Consider the following 20,182-nt stretch of genomic DNA (forward strand, 5'->3'; position numbering starts at 1 on the left):
TTTCACTGTTATCTGAAGTAATGAATAAGTAATGCCAAAAAATTACAAAGAGCCACATGCTTTGCAAAGATTTCAAGAATTCTAAAAAAATGTGACCATTTTTAATCATGTTTTATGGATGAGAAGACTGAGGCTCAGAGGTTAAATAACTTGCCCAAATTTACCATCTAGGATATTGGACCCTGTACTCAGGCAATCTGACTTTAGAGTCCAAACACTTGACCTCTGGGGTAGAGCTGATTAAAATCTTAACTCCATTGCCCATATCTCAACTCTGTGTTTTTTATATGGATTAGATAAGAAAACATGAGAGCCCCTCACCTAATCTTAGCATCTAGAAAGCCATCACTAAGTAGTTCATTTAATCATATATAAATATATCCCAAAGATTTAGATGTTGAAGTTCTGCTTTCTCATTAAGTGCTTTTAGTGACGATTGCAAAGCTGTAACTTCAGTCCCCACAGAATTAACGTTTTCTAACTGGTGACTAGGGCGAGCTGATGTCACGTTAAAGCCTATATAACTCAGGTACCACACCACCAGTGCTGCAGCTGCCAGTCCCAGCTGCTTCCTTTCTCGACAGATTTCCCTTCAGCATGTGAAGGTGGAGAAATCCATCTGAAACTAGCAAGACAAAACTTAAACCCAGAGTGTGCCACGAAGGATACAGGATGCTTCAGTTATGGTGGTTCTGAATAGTTAGGTCAAGTTTGATGTTAGAGGGGTTCTGGTAAACTAGCATGGTTCTGGTAAACTGCAAAAGTGGTTGTTAGTGGCTTCTAATCCCTGCTACTCACCTCTACGGCCTGACAAAGTACAAAAAATATACCATTCCTATACCACATCTTCACCCAACTGAAAGTCAGTTCTGGAAAATCTTAGTGCAGAGTGACATGTTGAAAATATATGATAATAATACAGGTACAAAGTTGTGGTTTTGCAGAAATCCTGAAGGATCTCTGATAAAATATCACCAAATATATCTGCTGTGACCTGTTTCCAAAAACTGCAAATAAGACCCAAGGGAACTTCAAGTGCTCTGATCTTCCTTGTGAAAAGTTCAAGGTAAATGGGATTATTTGATTTGTCCAGCTTCAAATAAATTATTACTTCTACTGGAAATAATACTCTTGATATTGGAACTACAAAACTAACAATTCAGTTCTTTTTGGAGGTGCTAAAAGCATCAGAAACAACCCAGGGTGAGTTTTATAAACATTTTAGTTTTATTCTATTTCTGCTTTTAGTTGTTTTCTCCTATTTTTCTGAAATGTATGCAGCAGACGTTAGATATTTTTGTATGTGAACCATGTTCTTGACATAAACTCATACCAGATTTCTACTGCAGGTGGACATATGTCCATTTTTGAAAACATTTTTTCCTGTGGCTCCATAGAAATAGAAAAAAAATGATGGTGACAAAAAGTTTACTTTAAAATGTGTACCCATATCCTCTGATGAGAGAATATAAGTCTTCATTTCAGATCTAGTTCTCAATCTGCATTCCCTTTTCTATCTGTGTAGGTGAAATTTTCTATACTGAATTTAGGATAAATCCCTGGCTCCATTCTTGCTCAGTTCTTCAGCTTTCGATTTTGCAGTCGTTCTTTTAGAACTTAATAAATTACAAAGATAACAGACATGAATTATCAAACTTCTCAAACTGTTTTCTGGAGCAAAAGCTTTAAGTGAACACTCTAAGAAAAATTTCTAAATAGTAAAATCAATCTGTAGCTACATTAAGATATTACTATAGATGTTAATCCAAGCACCAGACACAATGAGTTTAAATTTAATGATAAATGAATGATTTCTCCTGCCTCCAAATACCTTCTTTGTCATAGACTTAACTTTGCTAATTCTCCGATCTGATGCTGTCATTAGTCTTACCTCTGATAAAGACAACAACAAAAAAAAGCCATCGTGTGCAGAAGAGCAGCATAATGAGGTACAGGAAGTATTAGAGAAGAAATGGTGATGGAGCAGAAGGGGAAATTTTTCTCTAGTCTTTTTCATAAGCAATGTGGAGCTGATTCATTTGTCTGGCAGAAAGCCTGATCTTGAGGGATGAGATAAAGCACCTGCAGTAACAGGAAGAAGGTAGTATCGGATGATAGAGACCAAGGATCCAGGAGGGGCAGCTTTCTTGGGTGGGCCACCCCTGAAGGCTGCACATCGAGGCAGTGGCATGTAAGAGGCAAGCTTAGAGAAGAGAGGCTCCCCACAGATGCCCACCCAAGCTGGAGAGGAAGACAGAAGTCACTAAGACACATTTTACTTAATGCCCCAATTACACAAGTCACCACAAAAATTCAGATCAGAGCGGTGGTAGAGTAAAGAAAGCCTGGACCAAAAGTTAGCAGGCCCAAGCTCTGGACCCAGATATTACTCCAATTCTCTATAAACTTGGGCCAGTTGCTTTACTTCTCTGCGCCTTGTTTTCTCTATTTATTAAAAAAATAAATAAATTATGTAAACTCTCAGATCCCCTTAAGGACTAAGATATTGTGCCTGTACACAATGTATACATTTCTTATAAGAATTAGTGATGCTTGGGTCAAAGTTAGGCTAATCTGAAAGAAAATGGAACAACTATTTTTGTTTTACCGTAGGCAGGTAAGGCAGACAACAGAATTGTACTTTAAATACAATTTATTAAAGGGGATAATCTAGTCAAGATAGTGACGCTGTTAGTCCTGGACTTTGACCTCCAGTTTGAGAATGGCCAAGTCTGCCCTCAAATCAAAGGTGGATGGGAAGCAAGCCTCCCTTAACCCTCTCCGGATTTTTTAAGGTTTCCAGGGTTTTATCCAGCCTCCGCTAAAGAATTGTTCTAAAAACACCACAGCTATATTTCTAGTTGTCCGGAGGCTTGGTGAAAAGCTTCTGCCTTCTGCAAGCTAAATCACTGAAATTACAGTCTCAGAACAACATGGCAGAGCAAACAGGGAAGCAAGAGTTTGTGCTAGTGAAAAATGCAGTCAACAGGACAACAAAGAAAACTATATTCAAGGCCAGAATTTGTGTAACCTTGGACAAATTGCTTATTTGGTATAAGGAGAACCTTAACTTCCTCTCCTGGAAAAATCTATAACCTAAAGCTAGGTATTGATATTTTACTACAAACTATCCAAGATTGTTTCATATATCTTAGTGAATCCATTTTTTCTATTCTGTTATTCCAAACATGTGTGTTTAGCACCTACTATCTGTCCTCTGTCCAATATAATTTAAGATGCTGAATGGGAATTTTAATGTAAAATATTTGACCAGAAATTCTAGACAGAGAGAAAAGTCATAAACATAGAAGAAATTAAGTGACCAAGTGACTGATTGATGCAGATGTTAAGTGTCATTTTCTATTGACGTATAGTCAGTTTATAATGTGTCAATTTCTGATGTATAGCATAATGTTTCAGTCATACATATATTCGTTTTCATATTCCTTTTCATTATAGGTTACTATAAGAGATTGAATATAGTTTCCTGTGTTATACAAGAAATTTGTTGTTTATCTATTTTATATATAGTAGTATCTGCAAATCTCAAACTCCCAATTTATTTCTTCCCACTCTCCCCCTCACCCGGGGAATCATAAAAATACCACATAATATCATTTATATGTGGAAACTTTAAAAAGAGGACACAAATGAACTTATTTACAAAACAGAAACAGACTCACAGACATAGAAGTGTTATTAATTTTTTAAAATTCTTAACAGGAGTGTTCAACAAAGAGAATGGAAGAGCCTGTCCTACTCAATCAAACTACTTCGGTGGCATATTTTCGGCTTAGAGGTTTATCTATAAACCAGAAGGTGCAGATGGCTACATTTGCCATGTTCCTCATTTTCTACGTTCTGACACTGACTGGAAACATCCTCATTGTCATAACTATTATCTATGAACGTCGGCTCCACACCCCCATGTATTTCTTCCTCAGCAACCTGTCCTTTATTGATGTCTGCCACTCCACCGTCACTGTCCCCAAGATGCTGGGAGACACCTGGTCAGAGGAGAAGTTCATCTCCTTTGATGCCTGTGTAACTCAGATGTTCTTCCTGCATCTCTTTGCCTGCACAGAGATCTTTCTCCTCACTGTCATGGCCTATGATCGGTATGTGGCCATTTGCAAACCCCTGCAGTATATGACAGTGATGAACTGGAAAGTATGTGTGCTGCTGGCTGTTGCCCTCTGGACAGGGGGAACAATCCACTCCATAGCCCTGACCTCCCTCACCATCAAGCTGCCTTACTGTGGTGCTGATGAGATTGACAGCTTCTTCTGTGATGTACCTCAGGTGATCAAACTGGCCTGCACTGATACCTACATCATTGAGATCCTCATTGTCTCCAACAGTGGGCTGATCTCCATGGTCTGTTTTATGGTCCTCGTGGTGTCCTACGCAGTCATCCTGGTAAGTCTGAGGCAGCAGATCTCAGAAGGCAGGCGGAAAGCCCTGTCCACCTGTGCAGCCCATCTTACCGTAGTCATACTGTTTCTAGGTCACTGCATTTTCATCTATTCCCATCCATCAACCAGCCTCCCAGAGGACAAGGTGGTGTCTGTGTTTTTCACTGCTGTCACACCCCTGCTGAACCCCATCATCTATACCCTTAGGAATGAAGACATGAAGAATGCCCTGAACAAATTAATGGGGATGATGGAGAGGAGAGAAAAAAAATAAAAATATCCAACCCTTAAGATGCTTGGTGCTCCAAATCAAAGAAATGCCTTGCAAAGAATAAATGACATGCCACATTTATCAAACTATATAACTTATAAAATTATCTTCTGGCCCAATATCTGACAATCATAGCATAACTATTTTTTAATATCTTCCACAGGCTGGAAATTTTTCTAGGCAGTTGGCAATTATTTAATTCTAACAACCCTGTGAGATATGTATTATGCTTGTTTACACGAGCAGAAACCAAAGCTCAAAGAGTGTAAATAGCATGCCCACAGTCACCAAGCTAGGAAATGATGAAGGCAGGACATTAAGCTAAATGCATCAACACAAACTCATGCTGTTTTCTTTACGTCATGCTTCCTCTCCCTGCTTTTGTCTCAGGGTGGTAACCAAGGTCTAAACAAACTTTCAGATTTCTGGCCATGCTTGCCAACATCATTCACTCAGATGCTGGCCTAAATAGCTTAGCAAACACTGGTAAAGGCAAAGTAAGTTTGCATAATACTTTACTAATACAGAAAGAAGACTTTGAACACTGAAGTTACTGATATCCTCAAGTGTCCAGGAAAAAAATCTTCTATCAGAGCAATGAAATTGAGATAGCTTATTATCAATTCATTTGACAGATATTTACTGAGCACTTATCATGTGCTAAGTACTAGGTTTATAATCATAAATGAGACATATAGTCCTTCCTTCATGTAGTTTAAAATCTAGTGCAAATAGAAAAAATATATAAACAAATTTTAATTATAGATCACAACAAATGCTATGAAAGGAGATGCTCTTAGAGAGTTATAGAAGAGACTGTCTTTAGATTGGTTAGTCAAGGAGGGCCTCTGTGAGGAAATGGCATTTAAGCTACGATCTGAAAGATGATAAGGAGCCAACCATGAGAAAAGAGAAGTGATGGCAAAGGAAATGGCACATGTAAAATCTATGTTCAGAAAGAACTTGGCTTGTTCCAAGGGTTCCAAGAAGTGAAAGACCAATGTGATTACAGCTTAGACTGTGAGGCAGAGAATGATGATAGATGATATTGGAGAAGTAAAAAGAATGCTCTCATGTCCTCTCAAGGAGTTTGCAATATTTTTCAATACAGTGGGAAGCCACCAGAATGGTTTAAGCACAGAACAGATGTGATATGACTTGTGTTTTAATAAAATTATTCTAACTATTATGTAGAGAATTAACTCAACTAAGCATTTATTGCTAAACACTCAGTAGTCACTCAATATTGCACAAATGGTTGGGAGAAAATATTACGTTGAATAAAACCTGGTCTATAATCCAGCATCTTGAGTCTAGCTGTGGTGACACACATTGAACAATTGTGGTAAGTGCTCTAAGACTGATACGTGCTGAGTGGATCGGATAACAGGGGATATGTAGAGGATATTCCAGGCAACAGTGTCTCACATCCCTGTTTATAAAAAGTACGGTGTAATAAGACCAAGTAGTTCAACAGATAGACCTAATAATAGAGTCTCTCCCAAGATAACTCTCTGTGTAGTATAAAACTACGTTTATTGGGACTGGTAGTTGGAATAACTAAACTGAATTTGAGAATTATGGAATTTGGGTGAAATAAATGCTTTTACTATAGGCAATGGCAATCAGGAGATATAGCCCATCAAAGAGCCCACATAGAATCATCATGTGCAGGAATCAGCGACACAGAGGAACATCCGCAATGTAACAATAAGATGATGCCTCATGGCAGTCCTTAAGGTGGTAGCTGGAAAAATTATACTGGGGAAATACTGTAGTGTTTGCTTTTTTAAATAGGTGCAAGCAAAATTTCTAATACTACCTTTCTTTCATCACAATAATTGTCACAACTGTGGGGAGGTAAAATAAAACATTAATCTTCATTTCACAGAAAAAGCTTTTTAGACTCAGGGATAAGATAAAACGTGTTTAGTTACTCACTGAATAAGTAGAAGAGTAGACAGTAAAATCAAAATATCTTGACTCTTGGTTCTGTGGTTGACTTACTTTAAAGGGGGAACAGAGATCATTATTTATCATATAGAAATTTGTTCAGCAATTTTGTATTCAACAACTGACTTCCTCAGGCTACAATCATCTTCTATGCAATATTTCCATAATAGAAATAAACAAATAAGGCATTAGGAATTTATTTCTGCATAAAAGTTACTAATAAGTATGAAAATCTGTGCATATAAAAATCCAGAATGTAGAGGCATAATTGGGTCATTTTTCTAAGTTTTTCAAATGTTGTATAGTAGTGATATCTGGGCCTCATTTCATCATAAATTTATAAAACTCTGATTTTGACTTGGGTTCTGTATGAAAATTGTAGGGGACTGACAATATGCTACATTTGTTTGAAAATAATTATGTTTAGATATTTTCATGAACATCCCCCAGTTTATCTAATAAGCTGCTTTTGATTCTTTGTCCTTTTGAGTACTTTCTGCCATTTCAATCATTTCTTACCTTTTAGCCAGAATTAAAGAGTCACTCACTCTGTATTGTGGATGTGGATGTCCATATTGTTTGGCACCCAACCCCCCAGAGCATTATCAGCATTATTTCTACAAGTTAACAGAACTTGGTAGAATAGTGACCCAAAGGCCTCAATAAGTTCTAAATTCCTTTCAGAATAAGCAAAGAAAGGTTAGATATAGTTTCGTTATTAAGTTCACTCTATTTCATTCCATTAGCTCCATTAAAACTGATATAATTATTTTATATGGCAGCTCTCCAACCATCTGTAGGGTCCTCTAATCCTAGTCCCTTTGGTCACAGTACCTCATCATCCTCTTTACCTGAGGAATTTGCCATGGAGTCTTCTTGATATGGACTTGCCCATTTCACAATAAGCTGTTATCCTTCAGCACTTCAAAAGAGAGATACTAGTTAATTCAGGGAGTAAACAGCTCTGATTCCTAAGCTAGTGGTCCCTTTCTCCATCTTTAAAGCCAGAAATATTGAATCTCTGTGGCTTTTGTAGTCATATCTCCCTCTGATTCTCTTCTTTTGCATCCCTCTTCCATCTTTAAGAACGCTTGAGATTACATTGGGTCTACCTGGATAACTCAGGTGATTTGTATGCACACTATATTTGAGAAATACTGCTCTCGACCACTGTGTGTTGTAGGACAAAAAGAATCAATGTTAGAAGATACAAATGGTGAGAGTGGTGTGAGAATCTAATTAGCCAGACTCGGGGGCTAAAAAGGGAAATAATAGCAGAGCCTAGGGCCAATTGGATCATTGGTGCAGTATACTATTAGATTCAGGTACCCAGAGTTCTTTATTCTCTGACATCCTGGGGTCTCTATCACTATCTTAGGCACAAAGTTATAAGAGTCAGAACTTGTAATATTCATGAAGACATATCTATTTCAAAAAGAAGTATTTCCTCTGTGGATGAGAGAATGTACCCCATTACTTATTAAATAAATCTAAGTTTCTAATCCACTCATTAAAAACACTCCACAATTTTCACTTCCCTTCCCAGGCATAAATTCCCTACTATACATCTATCCATGCTATTCTCCAGGTAAAACTAATCCACACCCCTTTTGTCCCCTTGTTCTCTGCATCCTTGTATAGCTCTAGTGTCTTATGTCTGATTTTTACACATCTTTTAGTACACTCCTAAAGCCAACTTATTCCTGAATCCCCCTGTGCTTTCCCTAGCAGGAAGTAATTTATCCCTCTAGCAACTGTTTCAGAAATATACCTGTGCCATTCTTGTCATAATTATCACTTTCTGTTTTGTATTATAGTTATTTGTATGTCTACAACTTTAAGATCTGGGACTAGCTTATTTTATCATTTCTCTAGACTAAAAAAAAGAAATCTTTCCTATAAAAGGAGTTCAATTCATCATTTTGAATGAATTAATTAATTAGTTAATCCACATATTCATAACCTGTGGACTTGAATGCTCTATTAATGTCATTGTTTTTTTTGCTCTCTTACTGGCTTTTACATGCTCTCCAACTTAAATTCTAATAGAAAATGAAAGTGATACAACCTTCTGACCAAGAACTCTCTGGGCTTCTATACCTAGGGATTCCCAGTAACAGAATCTTTAAATAACACTCCCTTTTGTCAGCGTGACCTAAATCAAGAATAATAGTAGATGAATAGGGGTCAACAGTCCCACTTTCAGGGAGTAAAAGCTAAAGTAAATTTTAGTTATATAGTCACCAATCACTCCATGTGTGCAAAAGCAGAATCTAGGGAGTTAAAAATGAATAAGAGTTGTCTATATCATTTCCCAAAATGAATATTTGACTATAATTGAGAAATTAGATCAATATAGACAGCTAATGCAATATATAATGCATTGAGTATCAATTAGTTATAACAAATTGCCACAAACCTAGCAAATTCAAACAGCAGACATTTATTATCTCACAGGTTCTGTGATTGGGACTATGGGCGAGGTGGAGATCAGCCAAGATAAAACTTCATTGAAGACTCAGTTGGGGAAGAATCTGCTTTCAAGCTCAAGTCTTTTTGGCACGGTTACAGTTCCTTAAGGGCTGTTCGACTGAGGGCTTCAGATCTTATCTGGCTAATGACCAGAGACTTCCCTCAGTCCTTGACATATGGGCCTACCCAACATGGCAACTTGTTTCATCAAAACCAGCAAGGAGAGAGTCAGCTAACAAGACAAAAGTCACTATCATATCTAATCTAATCTAATCATGAAAGTGACATCCCATCACCTTTACCATATCCTGCTGGTTACATGCAAGTCACAGGTCCTACCCAAACTCAAGCAAAGGGGATTGCACAAGGGCATGACTACCAGGAGGTGAGACCATAGGGAACCATCTAAGAAGTTGCCTGCCACGTATAATATCCCAAAATTAGTTACATTTTTTTTCACCCTTAAAATGTTCTTAAAGATGTAACTACTTAACCCATAAATTATTAAACATTTTTAGTCATTTAAGTTTAGCCATAATGGGTAAATGGTACTGGACTAATCCTCCCATCATAAAAAATTAAAAACTGGATGAAATATGTGAAAAAATAATCTTCATACATTGGAAAATAAGCAACTCAAGACTGTGATTACCAAGAAGAAACAGATGAGATAAGTCCTGAATTTCTGCCTGGAAGAATATTCTAGCCTTGGTTCAGAGACTTAGAACACAAGAAGAGCATGGAGATCTTGCTGAATTAAGGAAACTGTGATCAAGGAGGCTGAGATGTTTAAAATTTGTTGGGCAAGGTACCAGAAAGATGTGTACTATGGTAGAAAAGTTATCCAGAAAGCTGCAAAGGGGTTCCCTTGACTCTTAGCTAAATAATAAGCTGTCCGTGCACGGGGGTTGAGAACAAATACCAAGGAGTTGTAAATGAAAAAATTACCAGTTTTTATAGGGTTAGAGAAGCCTTGCATTCCTACCAGCTAGAGAGGACAGACCACTGAACATGCAAAGAACTCAGTAGAGACCCAAATAGGCCATTTTAGGAGTGAGAGTAAACTCACCATAGAGCAAGAGACTCTGCACCCACTCATTCTAATAAAGCTTAAAAACAAGCCTCAAAAGTTTGCCTCAGAGGGAGGACATAGCTCAGTGGTAGAGCACATGCTTAGTATGCATGAAGTCCTGGGTTCAATCCCCAGTACCATCATTAAAAATAAATAAATAAACCTAATTTCTGACCCCTCCAAAAAAAAATTTTTTTTAAGTTTCCCTCAGACTTTATTTCTTGGTCATCTTCTTTATATATACTATTTACTAATTACCTCATCCAGTCCCATGACTTTATACTCTCTATATACTGCTGATTCCATAAGTTTATGTTTATGTCTCAGACTCATGTACCATCTCCACTTGGTTGTCTAATAGGAATCTCCAATGTAGCATGACCAAAATGGAACTTTTAATTTCCACCCTAATAAAAACTTCTCCCTTGGTCTTTCAAATTTCAATTAATGGTACCACCATTTATACAACAAAAAAGTTAGTATTACAGACAAACTCCTTGATCAAAATAAATGTTCATAACTGTCATAAGAAGAAACAAAAAATGTAAAAAAAAAACAACCTGTATTTTTTAAAGAAAATAAATTTCTAATTTAAAACTTTTCTACAAAGAAAACTTCAGGCCCAGATATCTTCTGTTCAGGTTACTATTGCTACGTACTTAACTATCCTTAACTCAGTGGTATAAACAACAACATTTTTATTATGCGTATGTATTCAGTAAGTCCAGAATTCAGATTGGGTACAGTGGGGATAGTTTATCTCTGCTTCGTGATGTTTTAGTCAGAAAGACTCCAATGGTGTGACTTGAAAGGCGGAGGGCTGGGTTTATCTGACGTTTCCTTCACTCACTTATCTGGTGCCTAGACTAGATTGTCTCAAAGGCTGAACACAGGTGCGACTGTCAATTGGAGCGTCTGTACATCACTTTTCTCCTGGTTGGGGCTGTCACACATGGTTGTTGAGTTCTGAGAGGAAGCTACCCAAGAGGGAGAATTCCAAAAGGATCAGGTGGAAGCTGCATGGCCTTTTCTGGTTTATTCTCAGAAGTTACACAGCATCATTTCTGCTGCATTATGTTGGTCATAACTAAGTCACTAAGACTAGATCACATTCAACAGGAGGGGAGATAGCAGCTTTCTTCTCAGTGGAAAAGTGTCAAACAATTTGTGACATGTCTAAAAACTCTCAGTTTCACTGATACATTCCATTAAACATTTAAATAATAATAAAAATATTGCACAAACTCTGAAAACAGAGGAGCAAACATTTCCCAATTCATTTTATGAGGCCAACATGACTGATGCCCAATCCAGACAAAGACATCATTATAAAATAAAATTTCAGACCAATAACCACAACATAGATTCAAACATTCTTCACAACACAGTGATAAGTGAAAAGAACAATCTGTAATGTATGAAAAGAAAAACCCATTATGACCACATGAAGCTTATCCCAACAAAGCAGAGTTCAATTAATATTTGAAAATCAGTGTAATTCATCACATTAACAGGATTAAGAAGAAAAAAGTATATAATCATTTCAATAAATGCAGAAAAGACATTTGATAAAACCTGATACTCACTCATGTTAAAACTCTCAGCTAACTATATAAAGAAGAAAGTTTCCTCATGTTCACAAAGAACATTTAGGAAAAGCCTACAGTTAACATCATACTTGATGGTGAAAGACTGAAAACTTCCCCCTCCTATCAGGAACAATGCTACTCAAATCACTGCTACTAAAACACTGTACTGGAAGACCTGGTCAGTACAATAAGGAAAGAAAAATAAATAAATGTCACACAGATTGGAAAAGGAATAAAACTGTCTTTTTTGCAGATAACATCATCATAAATGTAAAACCCTAAGGAACCACCAGAACTTATAAGTGAATTTAGTGATGTCACAAGATACAAAGTTGATGTACAATTGACCTTTGAACAATGAGAAGATTAATCTGCATGTAATTTATAGCTGGGCCTCTGTACCTGTAGTTCCTCTGCAGTTTTGGATTCAACCAACCATGTACTGCATAGTACTTAGTATTTACTATTGAAAAATATCCACTTATAAGTGGTCCCATGCAGTTCAAATCCACATTGTTCAAGGACCAACTGTACATAAATTAATTGTATTTCTACACGCTACCAATAAACAATTGAAAATTAAATTGACAATAACATCAACAAATATAGAATACTTAGGAACAAGTTTAATTTAATATATGTTATTATAAATGAAGATGACTAACATTGCTGAGAAAAATTTAAGGAAATCTAAATAAATAAATGGGTATGCCAAGTTCATGGATTGAGAGGTTGCATATCATTAAGATGTCAATTTTTTTCCAAAATTGATTTATAGATTTAATGCAATCCTAGCCTAAGTTCTAATATTGTTCTTTAGACACATACAACTTTGTATAAACATTTATATGAAAATACAAAGGATCTGCAATACCAAAACAATTTTGAAAAAGAAAAAATTTGAGGGCTCATGCTACATGACGTCAATATTAGTAAATATTGAAGCTTTATGTTAATAAAGCTGGAGTAACCAACGCAATGTTCTATTGATTTAAATATAGACATACTGATCAATGGAACAGAATAAAGAATCCAAAAATAAATTCACACTTAAAGGGTCAACTGACTCTTACCAAAGGTACCAGAGTATCTCAATGGGGAAAAAAGACTTTTCAAATGGTGCTGGATCAACTAAATAGATTGAAAAAATGAATCTCAACACAAATCTTTTATAATACATAGCAAAGTAAACTTAAAATGGATCACAGACCTAAACTTTAAAGCTGAAACTATGAAACTTCTAGAAGAAATCAGATCTTTGGATGCTTGGTTGGGGGTAAAGTGATTGACTGGGAAGGGGCTGAAGAAAATTTTGAAGGTGATAGAAATGTTCTATATCTTGTTTAGGGAGGTAGTTACTTAGGGTACCTATGTCAAATTTTATCAAGCTGTACAATTTTAAAAAACTGTATTTTATGTGATTAATTTCTACCTCAATAAATTTTATTTTACCTTAAGTTCTAATACATCTCCATCTTGATTTTGTCTAAATAAATACTACCAAAAGTACAAAATAGATGTAGAAATAAATGAAAGAATCACTTTCAAAGTAAGAAAATTTAATTCAATATAAGTAAAGGCTCAGCTAAACAATGTTATTTGAAAACAACATTGAAACCACTATAATGTATAAACCAGATATGATGTACAGCTTTCCAGAGGCAACACCTACAGAACAGTACAATAAAAAAGTAGTTCTCTCACAACTTGACCTGTTCCTGAAACTGAGTCTGTGCCCCCAAAGCATGTGTTTTACTAGTGAAACAAAAAGTCTGTTCAAATCTTTTCCAGATCTTTTTCTGTTCCACCATGATCTTTTCCCTATTTAAATAATAGTTAATAAGTTCCTCTCTTTAATGCAGAAGTCTACCCTGCTCTGTGCCATTTAATCTGATGATTTTGATTCCTTATTTTGCTGTCTCACTGAAGATATGACCATAATTATATCTGTAATTCCAAGCCCATCATGTGCAAAATTTCATGAAAAAACTTGTCTCTGTCTGAGATGCTTCATGGCACTTTTTACCTCCCCATTCCTCAAGGTGTAAATGAGGGGATTCAGCACAGGGGTGACCACCGTGTAGAAGACAGATACCACCTTGTCAATGGAGAAGCTGGTGTCTGGCCGAGTGTAGATGAAAATACATGGTCCAAAGAAGAGGGTAACCACCATGAAGTGGGCTGAGCAGGTAGACAAGGCTTTCCTGCGCCCTTCAGCTGACTGTTTCCTAAGAGAAACCAAGATGGCCGTGTAGGAAGTGACCAAAGCCAGGAAACAGGCGAGGGAGATGGTTCCACTATTGGATACAATCAGCATTCCTGTGAGGTATGTATCTGTGCAGGCCAGCTTGATGACAGGAGGAACATCACAGAAGTAGCTGTCAATCATGTTGGGACCACAGTAAGGTAGACGGATGGTCAAGAAGGTCTGCACCAGTGAGTGAACAGTACCGCCCAACCAGAGAGCAAAGACAAGCTGTACACAGACCCTCATGTTCATCACATTGGGGTAGTGTAATGGAGCACAGATGGCTACATAACGATCATAGGCCATAATGGTCAGCAGAAAGATCTCAGCACAGGCAAACAGATGTAGGAAGAAGAGCTGTGCAATGCAGTTGTCAAAGGAAATGGTCTTTCTCTCTAAAAGCAAACCCTCTAGCATCTTGGGCACAGTGACAGATGAGTGGCAGATGTCAACAAAGGACAGATTACTCAAGAAGAAATACATGGGTGTATGAAGACGTGGAGTAAAGACTATGATACTCATGACGAGAATGTTCCCCAAAAGGGTTAGTACGTACATGACTGAGAATGCCATGAAAAATAGTATCTGGAGCACCCAGTTATCAGTGAGTCCCAAGAAGACAAATTCAGTCACTCTTGTTTGGTTTAGAGCGTCCATTCAATGAGCTTCCAAAAGACCCTGGGGGAAAAAAACATGAAAGCTAATTTACCTTTAATATTGTAGACTGGAACTAATTGCAGTGACTCTGCATTCCTGTCTGAGTTGCTTATTTATCATCAGGGCCTACAGAATATAAGAGCTTTAATATTTTAATCTACTAATAGATCAAAAGACTACTTTCTTTTTTTTTAATCAAATAACAAAAAATTAATTTTTACCGTAACACCATCAGGATCTGGTTTCACATTTCTTTTTTTTTAATTGTGTTATAGTCAGTTTAAAAAGTTGTGTCAATTTCCAGTGTAGAGCACAATTTTTCAGTTATACGTGAACATACATATATTCATTGTCGCATTCTTTTTCGCTGTGAGCCACCACAAGATCTTGCATATATTCACCTGTGCTATACAGTATAATCTTGTTTATCTATTCTACATATGCCTGTCAGTATCTACAAATTTCGAACTCCCAGTCTGTCCCTTCCCACCCCTCTCCCGCCTGGCAACCACAAGTTTGTATTCTATGTCTATGAGTCTGTTTCTGTTTTGTATTTATGTTCATTTGAAAAGACTATTTTCTTAATAAATGGAGGGTTGACAAATTAATCATGGAGGTAATATGGGAGTAGGATGCCCACATTCTACTATGAACACTGAAGAAAATTAGGAAGGAGGAGTACCTATTCTTTCTGATATATTAATAAGTTCCTCTTTTAGAAGTACTTGTAGCTTTTTAGCAAGGAGCTCAGTGGTGGAAATAAATTTTTTTAAAGCATCTATTCTGTCCAGGCTCTTCTTCAAAACTCCCTGACGCTCAGGAAATCATAGTGGTTGTGCTTTTTTCTAATACCAACAATGATTTGTCATGGAGTCTTTCCTAGAATAACAAAGGTTTGATGGAATATTACAAACAGAAGCTGTTAGAACCCACAAAGAAACCAGCAAGACTTGATGTTAAAAAGAACGATGAGTGAAAAGAACAAGAAAAATTACAAGGTATAGACATGCCTACCAGATGCTTTCTCACATCCTTCCCAGCTACCATCATCACCATAGCTTCACAGAGAGCTTGAGACTTGAAGAACTGAGAACCTCCACATACATATGTATTAATAGGGTACAAATGCTGACTTTCAAGTCCTCCATTATGCCTTCCTTTGTTCACTTTCCAAGCCTCTACTTCATTTGCTTTCCTCTCTAGGTCTCCGATATCTTCCAACTCTAACTCACTGAACCTAGACTTCTGGTCTTTACTTCTCTTGATTCACCCTTATACCTTTGACACCACATCCATCTTGACATCATACTTTTATATACATTCTCATTAGGAAAGCCACATAGCTACATAACGGAAAATGGAGTGGGAAGAATACCCATAATCCCATAACCTAACTTAATTGCTATTATCATATTATTGTTGTCTTTGTTTTAATTTTATTGAAAACATATAATTCTACATTCTATTTTTCTCTCGGTATTATAAGTGTATAGCTGAATGACATGTCATCACATACATGTATCAAACTGTATGTAAACATCTTTTGAGGCCATCCATGATGTCTCCAGTTTTTCACTATTAAAAATAATAGCACAATCTATTTTCAATGTAGCAGTGAGGAATCTCATTAAAATGTAGGTCAGATCCACCAATCAAGGATTTCCAGTGGTTCCCCATCTCACATCTCGTAAAAGTGAAATCTCTACAGTAACTTACAAGACCCTAAATGATACAGCTCTCCATAGACACTCTAACCTTATTTCCTACCACCCTCTCCTTCATTCACTCAGCTCCGGTCATATCAATGTCCGTGTTATTCTTCAAATACTCTGAACACATTCACACCTGAAGGCCTTTGCACTGGTTGCTTCCTCTTCTTGGAACCTCTCCCCTCAGATCTCATAGTCAATCCCTCACTCACTTAATGTCTTTGTTCAAATATTACCTTCTCAATGAGGCTTATGCTGATGATCCTATAGAAAACAAATTCACCCGGAATCCCCAGCACTCCTGACTCCTTTCATCCATATCTACTTTTTTACTTTTTGAAAGCATTGATCCCTCTCTAACACGCTATATAATTTACTTATTTATTTAGTCTATTGTTTATTATTGTCTGTCTCCTGCTGCTAGAATGTAAACTCCATAAAGGCAAGAACCTTTGTATGCTTTGTTCAATGAAGTATCCAATATATCTAAGAAAGTACACAGAACATAGTATTAGCTTGATAAATAACTTTTGCATGGTTATAACCTCTCCAATATTTTTAATCATTCTTTCAGAAATTGATTATTAGAAATGAATTTACTAGCTCAACAGTTATGACTCAAAATACAGTGTTGTCTACGACTGAATTATTGTACTGAAGCTGCACACCAGAAATTAACACAACACTGTAAACTGACTGTACTTCAATAAAATATATATATAAACTCAAAAAATACAGTATTGCTGAAGTGCTTTCCAAAATGTTAGTTGGGTTGGGTTAATTTACTCATGGTCACTCGGCAATTGGTTGAAATGGGATTTGAATTTTCCAAAGCCTACACTCTGAGCCACCGGGCCATGCTGCTTAAAAGAGATTGAACCAAAAGAAACATAAAGTGGCCTCTGAGGAGCAAGGAAATGCAACTTGAAGGAAGGGGAATATCTTGTTCATTTTTTTAGCCACATAGCAAATTATGTAGCACAAAGGAGGAGCTCACCAAATACTTCATGAATTAATTTAAAAGAATATTTTTAAAGTAACATTGCAGGTAAGGAACATGAAAAGTCTCAAAATTTGGGGAGAAGTTGATCTGTGCATTAAAATAATTGTCCAGATTTTTGAACAGTAGAAATCTTATCTAAAAAGTGGCAACTGGACTAGAAGGACCAAAATCCCCACTGGACATCAGTATTGTTACATTGGTATGTATTGTGTACACTGGTATTCTTCATAAAGAACTGAAGAACAATGAAAATCTGTCCCTTTCTACCCTTTGCCTGCCCTTCTACCTTTCTCCCAAGAACTCTGCAATTCCCACACTAGCTCAGCAGTGTAGACAGTAACAACTCTCCCATGAAAATGAAATCACTCCTCTGAAGAGTATGGTAAATTGCCGGGGATCAAATGTGGTGAGCAGCAGAGTCTCATTTACCTCCCAAATCCCCAATTTCAGCCTAGTTATTTTTGCTCTTTGCTCAGAGATACGCCAAGCCCTATCTTTCTCTGCCTCTTCTATCTTGGTTTACACCTGGTCTCTGTTTCAGCACTGCAGGATCAACCCTTGGCAAAGACATGCTTAGAGAAAGCTTCCTTTGCAAGAGGAACCTGAGTTCCATCCTAATAGACCATCATCATCTTAGCTTCCAATGAATTTGTAAAATCCTGAGTTGCCAAGATCTTGCTGAGAAGGATCTTGTGTGAGAGAACTACCCTGTCAGTTGAACGCCAAGGGCTTAAACCCTAAAGAAAAGATAAGGTGGAAGTTCATAAGGACACACAAACTTCAACAGCTTTATTTCTCTAATAAAATGGAATGTAGTTAAGGTTCAGAGAAGTTTTGTGGCTTGCCCTGCTTTTGCATGGCAGAATTGGAACTCTGTCCCAGTTCCCCTGCCCTTAGATTTTTCCACTACTCAGCAGTTGCCTAAAGAGAGCTGAGCTAGACTACCTCCTAAATCTTTTCATATATTATACTAAGCTTCTTTTTCAAAGATTTTATTCTTCACAGTATATTGTATTGTTTTTTAAAGATTTGATTCTTCACAGTATATTATAATATCATCTCTCTGGTCATCAATCAAAACAGGAAAAGAAACCTCTGAGAAAGAAGCTGCTCTGTGGTTTTAAAAGTAAGGATTGTTTAAGGTGAGAACCAGTGGTGTCCTCCTCTGCACACAGAGAAAGCACTCAACAGCACTCCTTCACACATTACAGGGATACATAGTCATGGTTAGTTACGTCCCAAAGAGTGAAATTGGGTAGGGAAGCCCAGGGGAGCAGAGCTATCATGCCTCAGCTGTCATCTTCCGTATCTTCTCCACAATAGCCCAAATCTAACCAATATGCTGACTTTCAGAGCACAGAAAAAAAAGGCTTTCTCTGGTGGTAATAAGGACTCTTTTGCTTAGACAAACAAGTAAAGACTGAATGGTCATCTGCCAGTAGAAGAGACTCATTCTTTCTTCGGATGGTTGTATTATATTCAACTGTCACTCTGTGAACCTTTGTAGTGCCTGGCCAGGAGCTGCGCTAGAGATTCCGATACAAAGAGGCAGAGGGAAATGATGGTCTTGATCCCTCCCAATCCCCAAATTCCGCAATTCTTTCACTCTTTTGATAACTAGAAAAAGAAACAGGTACTGTGGCAAACTCTAAAACATGACAAGGCATAACCCCATACATTCTGAGGACTCCTGGAGGTGTGTGTATTTGTGGCGGGGGGCGGGGGGGTGCGGTGCCTTTGTAGAAAGCAATGCATTGAAAAACTATACTGAGTTCTGAGATACAAGAAAGCTTAAAATAGTTCTCATAAGTTAAAAGGCCTTCTATTAAACTTCTACACACCACATACTTATGCAACATATGAAACAAGTGATGGAGATTGGGTCTTGCTCAGTCCCATGTGCACATGTGCATACCCACAAAATGCAAGTAAAGAAGTGATAAAACTTACCAGTTTTTTCCAACTATGCAGGGGAAACTTATCTAATTGTTGTAATATTCTTTCATCCACTTCTTTCATAATTTCTTTTGAAATGAAACGGAAAGAAAACAAAATATTTTTTAAAAACCCAAAATAAAACACATTCTGATTTGGACAGTAGTAACTGGTTTTCTATTTAGTTTCACCATTGTGATGTTAGTCTCTGGATTTGTTAATCTTTTTCTTTCTCTGTGAATTTTGCATTTGTCCTTTTCAATATTTCTGCCTTCTTCCGGGCAAGTAAAGAAGAGCTAAGCCTACTTGCCATTCCACTGTAATCATCAACTACCATTAGAACTGTACCTGAACAGGTTCCAAAATCTGTTACTCAAAGACCAATAACTCATTCAACAAACATTTATTATAGAAAGTGTTTATTTTTAATTAAAATAAATAAATTGCATACTTTATGAGATATGATCTGATACTAACATGAAGCTTAAAATTTTGTGTCAGGAAAATATAAAAGTGTTTTGATTGTGGTAATCATGTCACAACAGATATGTATATAAAAATCATCACATTGTCACTTTAAATATATATAAAATTTTTATTTGTCAATTATAATTCAATAAACCTGGGGGGACAGTTTTTAGGGAGTTGTGTCAAATCAAACCCAATTAGTCTTGAGGTCTATTGTTGTCCCACTGAACCAAACAACATCAACCAGTGAAGACCTATTTTGTGAGTCAATATATTTAAAAATTCGGATTCTGCTTCTTTCTATTCTTTTAACCAATTCATCTATCATATCTCTGGTACACAAGGGCAAGTCACTTGACTTTATTTTCATGATCTGGAAAGTAGGTAATA

General features: G+C 36.9%; 2 protein-coding genes across 3 annotated transcripts; one reads left to right on the forward strand and one right to left on the reverse strand.

Moving 5' to 3' along the window:
• The first annotated feature begins 3,741 nt into the window (after window positions 1–3,741).
• Window positions 3,742–4,689, forward strand: OR4E1 (olfactory receptor family 4 subfamily E member 1). Its single transcript, XM_010949628.2, has one exon. It carries the CDS (start codon window positions 3,742–3,744, stop codon window positions 4,687–4,689), a length of 948 nt encoding a protein of 315 aa, XP_010947930.1.
• Window positions 4,690–13,657: 8,968 nt separating this feature from the next.
• OR4E2 (olfactory receptor family 4 subfamily E member 2) lies at window positions 13,658–14,677 on the reverse strand. 2 transcript variants are annotated; one of them, XM_074364791.1, is made up of 2 exons: window positions 13,763–14,677; window positions 13,658–13,687 (listed from the first exon to the last, which is right to left on the reverse strand). In XM_074364791.1, exons 1-2 carry the CDS (start codon window positions 14,675–14,677, stop codon window positions 13,658–13,660), a joined length of 945 nt encoding a protein of 314 aa, XP_074220892.1. The 2 variants fall into 2 exon arrangements, with proteins under 2 accessions (XP_074220892.1, XP_010947931.1); XM_010949629.3 differs by lacking the exon at window positions 13,658–13,687 and having other exon boundaries at window positions 13,751–14,677.
• Window positions 14,678–20,182: the final 5,505 nt, after the last annotated feature.

Source organism: Camelus bactrianus, chromosome 6 (genome assembly GCF_048773025.1).
Source record: "Camelus bactrianus isolate YW-2024 breed Bactrian camel chromosome 6, ASM4877302v1, whole genome shotgun sequence".
NCBI lineage: Eukaryota > Metazoa > Chordata > Mammalia > Artiodactyla > Camelidae > Camelus > Camelus bactrianus.

Excerpts from the sequence above, each read along its gene's own strand:
- OR4E2 (XM_074364791.1), bottom strand. The coding sequence starts at position 14,677 with ATGGACGCTCTAAACCAAACAAGAGTGACTGAATTTGTCTTCTTGGGA. Across the intron at positions 13,688-13,762 it reads AGCATCTCAGACAGAGACAA|CAAAATAAGGAATCAAAATC; the intron begins GTTTTTTCATGA and ends TCAGTGAGACAG.
- OR4E1 (XM_010949628.2), top strand. The coding sequence starts at position 3,742 with ATGGAAGAGCCTGTCCTACTCAATCAAACTACTTCGGTGGCATATTTT.